This window comes from Quercus robur, chromosome 8, assembly GCF_932294415.1.
Source record: "Quercus robur chromosome 8, dhQueRobu3.1, whole genome shotgun sequence".
In the NCBI taxonomy this organism is placed as follows: domain Eukaryota; kingdom Viridiplantae; phylum Streptophyta; class Magnoliopsida; order Fagales; family Fagaceae; genus Quercus; species Quercus robur.
Window position 1 is genome coordinate 50,238,355 of NC_065541.1, and position 11,118 is coordinate 50,249,472.

General features: G+C 37.3%; 2 protein-coding genes across 2 annotated transcripts; one reads left to right on the forward strand and one right to left on the reverse strand.

Annotated features, from left to right (window-relative positions):
- The first annotated feature begins 2,433 nt into the window (after positions 1 to 2,433).
- Positions 2,434 to 5,350, forward strand: LOC126696863 (protein CURVATURE THYLAKOID 1B, chloroplastic). Its single transcript, XM_050393592.1, has 6 exons — positions 2,434 to 2,769; positions 2,898 to 3,001; positions 3,113 to 3,199; positions 3,317 to 3,379; positions 4,955 to 4,992; positions 5,113 to 5,350. The coding sequence occupies exons 1-6, from the start codon at positions 2,601 to 2,603 to the stop codon at positions 5,168 to 5,170; spliced, it is 519 nt and encodes a 172-aa protein (XP_050249549.1). The 5' UTR covers positions 2,434 to 2,600; the 3' UTR covers positions 5,171 to 5,350.
- Positions 5,351 to 6,175: 825 nt separating this feature from the next.
- LOC126696430 (anthranilate N-methyltransferase-like) lies at positions 6,176 to 10,195 on the reverse strand. Its single transcript, XM_050393177.1, has 5 exons — positions 9,930 to 10,195; positions 8,689 to 8,817; positions 7,381 to 7,691; positions 6,865 to 6,929; positions 6,176 to 6,657 (listed from the first exon to the last, which is right to left on the reverse strand). The coding sequence occupies exons 1-5, from the start codon at positions 10,148 to 10,150 to the stop codon at positions 6,331 to 6,333; spliced, it is 1,053 nt and encodes a 350-aa protein (XP_050249134.1). The 5' UTR covers positions 10,151 to 10,195; the 3' UTR covers positions 6,176 to 6,330.
- Between the last annotated feature and the right edge of the window lie 923 nt (positions 10,196 to 11,118).

An 11,118-nucleotide genomic window follows, 5' to 3' on the forward strand; every position in this document is an offset into this window, starting at 1 on the left:
AACGAGGTTGCGCCGAACCTTTTTCTTTTCTAGCTTCTCGGATTCCGCTACTAGACCGTAGCATCAACCAATGAAGATTGGCTCCTTCCTAACTGCTTCCCAGAAATCCAAACAACTGTCTCACAGAGATGATAATGGTGAGAACCAGGTTTGGTATAAAGCCTCTCAAGGATTTGACAATGGAGAGGAAGAGAGTAGGGGAATTTGAAGAGACTCTAAGATATAGATTGTGGGTGAAACAATCTTGTTTTTCTTTAGGGTTTCTCTCTCAAAATTCTCTCTGGAAGCTCTCTTTCAATCGTGGGTTAAAGGGGTATTTATACTGGAGTGGGAGAGGAATGTGAAACGTCAGGTTTTACAAAACAGGGGTGGCTCGCGGCTTGACCTCGCGGCTTGACCAAGTCGCGAGATCCAGTCGCGAGTTAACCGTATGGCCAGTTGTCCTGTAGTGCTCCAGCTAGCATGACTGTTCATCTTCCAGCATGCTTGGCACGTGTGCTGCTTCTGGCGGCTTGCAGCCGCGAGTCCACCCGCGAGTCCCAGCCGCGAGTCTCTGTTTTCTTGCACACTCTTGAGCAAACTTCACTCTATCTCACTCACTACCCTTACAACAAACCCACCTAAATACAGGGTTACTAAATGCTGAATTACAAGCAAATTTGGCACGGAATAAAGCCAATTAGATGGTTGAATAAATTCAACCTTACATACTGGATGTAAGCCAGCTAAGACACCTATGGAACAAAATCTCAGATTAAGTAAGTTGGAGGGAGAAGAGCTTAAAGATCCAAGTAGCTACAAAAGGTTGATAGGCAGGCTATTGTATTTGACAATCACAAGACCAGATATCACTTTTGCTGTCCATAAACTTAGTTAATACATGTCTAGACCAAGAAAACCACACTTGGATGCAGCATATAGAGTCCTGCAATACCTGAAAAGTGAACTAGGAAAGGGTCTTATGTTCTCCTCTAACACAGATTTACACTTGAAGGGGTTTGCAGATGCTGATAGGGCCTCATGCCCTGACACAAGAAGGTCTATGACAGGTTATAGTATCTTCATTGGGGACTCTTTGGTGTTTTGGAAGTCAAAGAAGTAGTCTACAATATCAAGATCCTTAGTAGAAACTAAGTACAGAGCCATGGCAGTTGCAACATGTGAGATTGTATGGATTTTATACTTTCTTAAAGACATTGGGGTAAAACATGATAGAGAGGCTTTGTTGTTTTGTGACAGTCAGGCAGCATTGCACATTGGCTCCAATCCAGTCTTCCATGAGAGGACAAAACATATTGAAATAGACTATCACATGGTTAGGGACAAAGTTTTGGAAAGGGTTATCAAGCTAAATCATGTTAGGACTCATTGTCAATTAGCAGATATGCTTACCAAAGCATTGAGTTACAATCAATTTTCTAATCTTGCTTGCAAGATGGGAATGATAAACACACACACACCATCTGCTCTTGAGGGGGAGTATCAGAGTGTAGACAGTAATGAGCACAAGGAAGTAGCAAGAGCGGAGCAATAAGAGCAGTGGAGCTTGATCAGAAGAACAATAGTGCATAAACGACACAAGATAGTTATATACTGTAGATACGGCTTGTAGTTTAGTAGCTGAATTAATTCCTTTAAGTGATGGCACGTGAGTATGTTAGTTATTACTGTAGACACACGTAAATTTAGTTTTTCTGTTCTGTTAGTAGCATTTAGTTGGTTAGCTTGCTTTACTCATTGTATATAAGGTTTTGTAATCTTTCTTTGCTAATTAATGAAAGCATAGACTTGTTCCATTCATTTCGTGATAACTACCAGCACCAAACACTTGTTGATTATTTTTTGGCCCCCTCTTTTCATTGCCTAATTTTTCTGGTGCAGAACATCTGAAACCAGAGTAGACAATTATCTTGGAGCTATCAACATTTATTAAGATGTTTAATATAGCCGTGGAGTGGGTGGTTGTGATAATCTTATCTGATTCAGCAGCGTGTGGTTTTTTTTTTTTTTCCTTCAACTAAAAGAGATTTTTTTTGGGCAGGCAGATACAAGGAAGTAATTTTAGCAGAAAAAAATGGTACTAGTGGTAAATGCACAGGAGGCAATTGAAGAGATATTTTGATGTTTGGATATGCAAATTATGTACATAGCATACACAAACATACAGACAGATACATCTATGCAATTTCCAACCTAAGCACTCCCTTTAGATGCAGGAGATATAATTTATTAGCTACAAACCCCATGAGATTATATGTAGAGATATTTTGGTCCTCTAGAGAGAACGATAACATAATGAAGGATTTTGAAGAACAAAGGTCCAACCTGGAGCCTCCTATCCAATAAAACACCATAAAATACCTTATCCTACAGCCATGTCAGCACACTATCCTGATAAAAAGTAATGAGTGGTTGTCCATCTTCAACTTGGAAGGACAGGGATCTCCACTTTTCATCGCAAATTATCACCTCCCCAAAAACCAAAGTAATAAACCCAGACAAACAAAGAAAGCTTACCTATTAATCCTTTCTCCAAACTCTTCTCTCTCTAGTGGCCTCAGGATCTCTCACAAAGTATAATCTGAAGGGGTTCAGTAATAATGGCCTCAACCTCCTCCACACTCACAATCTCCTCCTCATCCACCCTTGTTGATGTCAAGGCTCCTCGCCAATCAGCTGCTTCATCACCACAGTGTGTGTCACTCCCCACACTGCCCCCTCCTCCTGTGCAGCAATCTCAAAACAAACCTTGGAAGACCACAGCTTATTGTGAGTCCATCACATACACATACACATACAAGAGCACCCTTCAACTTAAACCTGCTTTATCCATGTTGCTACTAGTGTTTATAGATATGGATGGCCATGATAATAGTTATTTATCTTCCTGGTTTCAGGCCGTAAGCTAGCTCGCAATGTCATGGCCATGGCCACTGGAGAGGCGCCAGCAGAAGTTGCAGTAGCTGAGCTGCCAGAGATTGTGAAGACAGTTCAAGAAGCCGTAAGGATTTGACATTATTATGAATGATCTAATCAATATTCTCTAGTGTTGTAAGAGAATTTGGTAATTGTAGACATGAATTCATGAAAATTGATTCCCTTGGATGCACAGTGGGACAAAGTCGAAGATAAGTATGCAGTGAGTTCACTTGCAGTAGCTGGTGTGGTTGCACTGTGGGGCTCCACTGGGATGATCTCGGTGAGGTTCTCCAATTGCTAGTTAATAAATTATTATTGCATTTGTTAATATTTCTTCAAAATATAATTTAACATGATTAGTAAGAAAGTTTTTGAGAGATGGGTATTACTTTTCCAGGCAATTGATAGGCTTCCTTTAATTCCTGGTGTTCTTGAGCTTGTGGGCATTGGCTATTCTGGGGTAAGTTGAATTTGCTTTATTGCTTTATTCTTTTACAACTTTTATACAAATATAAAACTGCTAAGAGCCTAGGGGGCCGTTTCATTGTCTTCCCTGCTGAACACTTTGAATTGTTCCGAGTATGTGGTTGTCAACATTCATTGAATGTTTGCATCTCAGGAATGAATTCCTGAATGGAAATTAAAATTTTCCTTTAGATCAATTCTAGGAATTTCCTACCAACTATTAGGTGGATGATCCAAGACAATCCTCGTGTTTTAGAGCCTGTTTGGGTAAGGTGTTTCCGTAACTCAATTCTCAGTTTCCATAACTCATAACTCAAAAATGGTGGGACCCATAGCAAAAAGGTTGTTTGGCCAAACGATAACTCTGTTTCCATAACTCTGTTTCCATCACTCAATTCTCTGATTTTTGAGTTATGAGTTATGGAAACTGAAAACAACAAAAGGCTGTTTTCAGTTTCCATAACTCATAACTCAATGGCATTTCCGTAAATAAACACACATGAGGGACCCACAGCAGCAACTTTTGACCACCTTTTGACTTTTTTTTTTTTTTTTTTCTGGGTTGGCGTTGGCTGTTTTTTTTTTTTTTTTTTTTTTTCCTTTTTCTTTTTCTTTTCTGGGTTGGCGTTGGCTGTTTGTTTTTTTTTTTTTTCTGGGTTGGCGTTGGCTTTTTTTTTTTTTTTTTTTTTTCCTTTTTCTTTTTCTTTTCTGGGTTGGCGTTGGCTGTTTGTTTTGTTTGTCTTTTTTTTTTTTTTTTTTTTTTTTTTCTTTTCTGGGTTGGCGTTGGCCTTTTTTTTTTTTTTTTTTTTTTTTTTTTTGGTTTTTTGGTTTTTTTTTTTTTTTTTTTTTTAAGTACCTAGACTCACCAAACTTAGTGAAAAAAAAAAAAAAAAAAAAAAAAAAAACCCAGACCGAACAGCCAACCCAGGAGGGAAAAAAAAAAAAAAAAAAAGCTGCTAGTGAAAAAAAAAAAAAAAAACACTGTACCGTGACAGGTGTGGGCCCTCCAAATAGTGTGAAAAATAGTGAGTGATGAAAACTGAGTGATGAAGGCAAACGGATGTGAAAAATTGAGTGATGAGTGATGAGTGATGAGTGATGGAAATTGAGTGATGGAAATTGAGTGATGAAAAATCCTTACCCAAACAGGCCCTTAGTCACACAATTACTATCTTAGCCAAATAATCTAGGTTCCTCTTGATAATCAATTTCTATGACTCGGATGAAGTCTAATGCAAATAACAGCATGCAAAATTTTACACCCTTGATCCCCCAATCTCATGGACTAAAATTTATTTGATCAAAGACATTGATAAAATCATACTTGTCACAAAAGTTTAAACTATTATGAAATTGATCATTTTAATCATTATTCTAAGTTGTTTTGATTCTATGTTAAATTATTATTAGTCTTAAAAACTTAAGCTATTAAAAAGTGATAAAATAACTTATATAACCGTTATTCTAAGGGACATTCTTAGAAGAAATTCATTTTCTGGAGTGCTTAATTTGGAATTTTTGCGCTTTTGTCTATTTCTTATGCATCCATCTTCATTGTCTTTCTTTGCAGTGGTTTGCATACAAGAACCTGGTTTTCAAACCAGACAGGTTAGTGTCAAATTGGGCTCTACCATCAAAAACTTAGTTCCAATTTTCATGATAACTACCATCATTTTGAAGAATTGTTTTGTAAAATTTTTTCACCATGCGTCATCAAATAAATTTCAGGGAAGCTTTGTTAGAGAAGATAAAAGTTACATACAAGGATATAATTGGGAGCAGCTAGAGGAACTCAATAGGGAATGCTGCTGAGATTAGGTGGACCTCTGGTTTTTGAAGCAAATATCTTGCAGCATTGTCATGAAAATGTAACCAGAGTTCGTTTTCTTGGCATAAGCTTCTAACCCATTTAATATGTACTCCATCTTGACGATATATGAAACCATTATATTTTATTTCCCCTTTACCTTTAGCACCAATTAAATCCCATGATCGCCATTTTCTGTTACTTTGGAAGAGCTAGAAGAACTTCACTGACTACAAATATAGTATACATCTAGCATATAATTTGCTTGCTTGGAAATTTAAGCTTTAGAAATAATTCACTTGATTTTGAGGAAGCAAGGGAGGCATTTGATTAATAACAAATTTGAGTAAGATATTCAGCACAATTACTTGCAATAGCTAATAGGAAGGAAAAAATCTGAAGGGTATGAAAAGCCATCCACAAACAAAGAATTTGCGTTTCGAGCCACATAAAATTAGTGGGTTGGAACCACTTTTCCAATGGTAAGTGTAGACTAGGATTAGAGTCACCATGAGGAGCAGCGACACCACATGAATGTTGAGATAATTTTTAGCATCTAGGGAATTCTTATACTGCAGTCTGAAACTGGAAAACAGGGTTGTGAATTCTAAGCAAATAAAATTTACCACTCAGGGTTTCATGGCAGAAAACACAAGGATTATACGTATAAAAGAGAGAGTTCACCAATCACAGTGGAGCTATAAACAGCTCTTCATGATAGCAAGCTCATTAATCTTGATTTTCACGAATTTTCAAACTGACTTACCAAAACAAAGGGATTTAAACCCAAAAAGAGCTTGAAACAAAGCTTATAAACATTCAAACCTTTACACATATTTCTCAAGAAGAATGATTCCCTTTGGTCCCAAAATTTGACTCTGACCATATATCAAACACTTCCAAACAGGTGCACTCAACAGTGATAATTGACTCACTTATCAGATATATAGTAACTTAGCAATTACCAAATCCAGAACAAAATCCTAGAGCAATGAAAAATGGGAAGCTAATTCCATTCTCATAGAATGAGTCACAAACATCCCATATTGAGATAATAATATCATCAGAAACAGATCCTTAAGTCTCAGTGATTAGGCAAAACATTTCGACTGTCAGCTCCTACAAAAGATGTGTTCAACCTACACCACAATTGATACGGAATTCAAACCCTTCTTGTAGAACTCCATCACATGCGAATTACAGAAATAGCAAGGAAGAGCAAAACTCATAAAACCAGATCCAAATGCCAATGAATCAAATTCATGTTGCTTCCGCTCCTTTCCTCCCAGTTTTTGAGTCATCAAAAGCATATCAAGTAGGGATTTGCTCCTTGCAAAAGTGGAAATCTCTGGATAAATTGGAAGAATTTGCTCCACAACAATCACCTTTCCATCATTTGGAAGAGAATTGTAGCAGTTCTCCAACAATTTCAAGCAGCGATCGTCACTCCAATCATGAAGTATCCCCTACATAACATCAACAATCTCATAATTTTTCATTCAGGAAAAAAAAAAGCATAACTTTTTACTGAATTTCAAAAATGGATTATTTACTGACACAGCATATAATGTTTACGTCATCAGTACAAGTACTAAATTTCAAAAAAATAAAAAAGCATAAGACCAAAGAAAATCAGGAAAGAATACCCAACATACTCAAAAGTCAAAACTCACCATCAAAAGTATGGCATCTCCTTTTGGAATGCTTTCAAACATATCTCCAGCTACATGTTTCACACCTGCAAGATAAATTAACTCACCCTTTAATCGAGGCACTCAATGAACTCATCACTGAAGACCATCTAGGACACTCAGCCACACATTAACGACCACAAATGATAGATGAAGACCATCTAGGCTCCTAAACACTCAGTTATACATTAACAACCACAAATAACAGATTAATTGGAATTACTCTCTCTCTCTCTCTCTCTCATGCAGTTTTGGAAAGATGTGGCACAAAGAAATTGATAATATGAAGGTTGCAGAGAGTACAGCAGCAGAGACCAGGTGAACCTGCATCTAAATCCACTCAAGTGATGAAATATAAGATGCAATGCATCACCAACCATTTTGTTGATCATTTCATTCTTATAAGCCAATAAGCTCATCAAATTGAAAATCACCTTCAATGAACAATTAACTCCACAATACTATTTAAAGTAGTTACATAATGGGGAGACATCATACCAGGATAGGGTGGGGCATGTTGTATAACACGAGGCAAGTCAAAATTAATGCCCTTTATATTGGGGAATTTGGAAGTGATTAAGCTAAGAGCCACTCCAATGCCACCACCAACAACAACCAGCTGCTTGAGGTTCTGAAAACCTTTGTAGGACTCGAGCATCTTCTTAACAAGTATGGTAGTGTGGTTGAACATTCCTGTGTTGAAAACTTGACTGAACCTGCCGTCCCTGCCAGCGTACTCATAGGCATGAGTTCCATGGACCCTGTTAAAGGGAAGTCCACCTTCAAGAACGGCATTCTTCAGTTGAGACCTAACATCCATTCAATTTAGCAATAAAGTTAGCCACCATTATAAACTTCTTAAAAAATCTGGGAATGACTTCTCATATAGGGTTAGAATGAGGCATCCAGGTATCCCTTTGAGCTGGGCGTTAGACAACCAGATTATGACCACTTGACCATTTGCATAACTTTCCCAACATGCCAAACAATCGGCCACAACTACATCTGCTCACAGGTAACAATGATGATAATAACAACAATGAAAATAAATCTAAGTACCCAAGTGACTTGTAGTCAGATGGTACCTGAGCCTCCCGTCTACCCTGTTGCAGGTCGACCCGCCTCCCCAAAAATCAAAGTAATAATAATTTACCAAAAAAAAAAAAAATCATAATAATAAATCTAAGTATTGATTTAACAACACTTTGGCTTGTAGCTCAACTAGCTCATGTGTTTCTGCTTCTCAAAAAAAAAAAAAAAAAAAAGCTCATGTGTTTCTAGATATTAAATTCCTCGTATATTTTGTTTATATATATTTATATAAACAAAATAGAAATAAAAAATAACACTTTGTCCGTATGCATGTTTGTCATTGTCGTTATCATTCCACAGTTTCTACAATACTGTTGATGCAAAAATGCTCCAACAAATACAAATATTTATTGAAAGTTCAAATACTTAACAAACATGACCAGCGGTGGGGTCGATTAAAGAAAGATTTGGGTGGCAAAAATAACATAAATAATTGATAAATCAACAAGCAATATCAAAAAGAAGTCCGCCCTAGTCAAAGCAGCAGTAAGCTTTGATGATTTGGTTCATAGGTTTTCCTCTCCTTTATTACTGTGGATTCAAGAAAAATCTCAAAGAAACTCTCATACTATGGACATGAAGATTGCAAAGCAAAACTAACTAAAACGAATGTACAAATAAAAGGGATACTTATGATTAAAGAAAAGATGGGATTTTTATATGATTAAAGAAAAAGAAAGAAAGAAAGAAATGAGGAGTGGAGTAATGACTGACCAACTATCCATGTAAACCTTGTCATGAAGCAAGGTCATCAATGGTGCCAAGGAAACCCCATCTTGGTTACAACGCGCAAAGTACTTGGACACGCTATTCAGGCAGTAGTTTCTGTGAAAAGGAAGCCTTCTAACATTATTGTAAAGTTGAATTTAATCAACCATGTGTTGGCTTTATTCCGTGACAAATTTGCTTGTAATACAGCACTTAGAAACCCTGTATTTAGGTGGGAATCATGTAAGGGTAGTGTATGAGAGAGTGTGAAGAAATGCTCAAGATTGTGCAGTGAAACAGGGACTCGCGGCTAGATCTCGCAGGTGACTCGCGGCTGCAAGCCGCCAGAAGCAGCACACGTGCAGAGCATGTAGGGGAGCTGAACAGTCATGCCAGCTGGAGCACTACAGGACAAAAATCCAGACTGGCCACTCAGTTAGCTCGCGGCTTGAACTCGCGACTCAGTCAAGTCGCGAGGTCAAGTCGCCAGCCAGCCCTGTTTTGGAAAAACTGACTCTTTGCATTCCATTCTCACACCAGTATAAATACCCCCTCATTCCCACAAAATATGTGTGGTTATTCAGAAAGAAAAACCCTAAGAGAGGTTTCTTCAAAACACCTACCCAATTAGAGAGAGCTACTCATTCTTAGAGAGAAATTTTTGTAGTCTCTTCTCATTCCCTTTCTCATTGTCATATCTATTGAGATGAGATTTCTATCCAAACACTACCCACACCCATTTAGAGTGTTGAGTGTTTTTGGAGCTTTGGGAAGCATTGGAAGATGCCAAGGATGGCGGATGCTATGGATTATAGCGGAATCCGGTAAGTTAGAAAAGAAAAAGGTTCGGCATAACCTCGTTGGAGTAAGAAGCTTGGAAGGCTTAGGTATATCGGGTAGATTAGGCTTGGAGGGTCTATTACTGTTCATGTATTCTAACTACATTTTCTAGTGGATTATTGACCGCTTGGAGGGCGGCGGAGAGGTTTTACGCCGAGGGCTTCGGTTTCCTTTTCGATAACACATCGCGTGTTGTCCTTGTGTTTGCATCTCTCTTCCCTTTATCTTTGCCTTTTATTTTCTGCTGTGGATGTGATTTATAATTGGCTTAGATTGATTTCCAATTCTATTTATAGCTTATGTTCATTTTCTGCACACTTGTTGTTTGTCATAAAGCTTAAATTTGTTATTTTGTATTTGGAGGTCTAAACGTTCAAGGGTATTTTTACACATATTTGAACTTTCAATTATCCTCCACAGAGACACCAAGCACGCCGTGTTGAACCAGTAGGCTACAGATGCGGTCATTCATGGCCGGTGCGTCTGGGTTTGTAGTAGGCATTTGGGTCACGATCTGCTCAGCGGAGAGAGTAGCATCTGGACCCGCATTTCCCAAGATGTCAAAGACACCAAGCTCCATGGCTGCGTGTATGGTCATGGGTAGGACTGACCCGTACACCAGTTCCATGGCCTGAGAGAATGCTTCTTCTTCCTGTTCTTTCTTTTTGTAGTCTTGGTTTTTTTGTAGTCTTGGTTGGCCATGGTTGTTGTTGGGTTTGTCTTGAAGGTGAAGAAGCCATTTTTGCTTGCTTTTGGTTTGGCTTCTGCTGTTTGTGCTTCTTGTCCATTGGTTTTTACTCTTCTTTTTTTTGCTTTTGGTGAGAAAAAAGACCTAATATTTTGTGTCAGAAAAAGTCTAAAAGGCTGTCAAAGATCTCATTATCATTTGAGTAGCCTTGCACAACGGTATATGCCTTTTTTCAAATCAACGGAAAAAATGGGTGAGTGTGTGTACGTGGACTGTTACTTGATCAAGATAAGTAGATAGAGCTTATTTCTAAGTATTTAAGGCTTGATTTGAGAGTTCATACAGAAATAGAACGAAATTATCATAAAAGAATAAAAAAATTCAATTCATACCTTTATATTTTTTACATTAAAACTTATTCTTTATCTATAAAAAAAGAAAGAATATTATAAAATTATTTTTTTCATTCATCTCTATTCTATTCTATGTTTTATTGCTTTTCTTCCTCTCAAACTAGGAAATAGTGATTTATCCTGCAATACACTTTCGTTTTCCTATGCATCATTTGCTGCCAGACCCTGCTTGCTAGCTTGCTTACTTTCCAATGTAAACAATTTGTATATGAAAATAACATGAAAAAAGAAAAAGAAGAAGGTGGTTTAAGCTAGATAAAGTCTAAAAGGATGTAAAATATCTACTCATCATTTAAGTTGCCTTGCACAACAAGGTGTCCTTTTATTTATTTATATTTCTGAAATAAGATTTTTTTTTGAAAACTTTTTAAAATAAGATTTTAGAAAATTTGTGGGTTCTAGTTAGTTTAACTAATAAAGTCTCTGATGGTTGAATAAGAGATTTGAAGTTCAATCTCCGCTTATACCAAAAACTGATTAGTGTCTTGGTTTGAT

Coding starts and splice junctions, on each gene's coding strand:
- LOC126696863 (XM_050393592.1), top strand. CDS start 2,601: ATGGCCTCAACCTCCTCCACACTCACAATCTCCTCCTCATCCACCCTT. Junction 2,770..2,897: donor TTGGAAGACCACAGCTTATT/GTGAGTCCATCA, acceptor TCCTGGTTTCAG/GCCGTAAGCTAGCTCGCAAT. Junction 3,200..3,316: donor GCTCCACTGGGATGATCTCG/GTGAGGTTCTCC, acceptor TTACTTTTCCAG/GCAATTGATAGGCTTCCTTT.
- LOC126696430 (XM_050393177.1), bottom strand. CDS start 10,150: ATGGAACTGGTGTACGGGTCAGTCCTACCCATGACCATACACGCAGCC. Junction 8,818..9,929: donor GGTGTCTCTGTGGAGGATAA/TTGAAAGTTCAA, acceptor CAATAATGTTAG/AAGGCTTCCTTTTCACAGAA. Junction 7,692..8,688: donor AAGGTTTACATGGATAGTTG/GTCAGTCATTAC, acceptor AATGGATGTTAG/GTCTCAACTGAAGAATGCCG.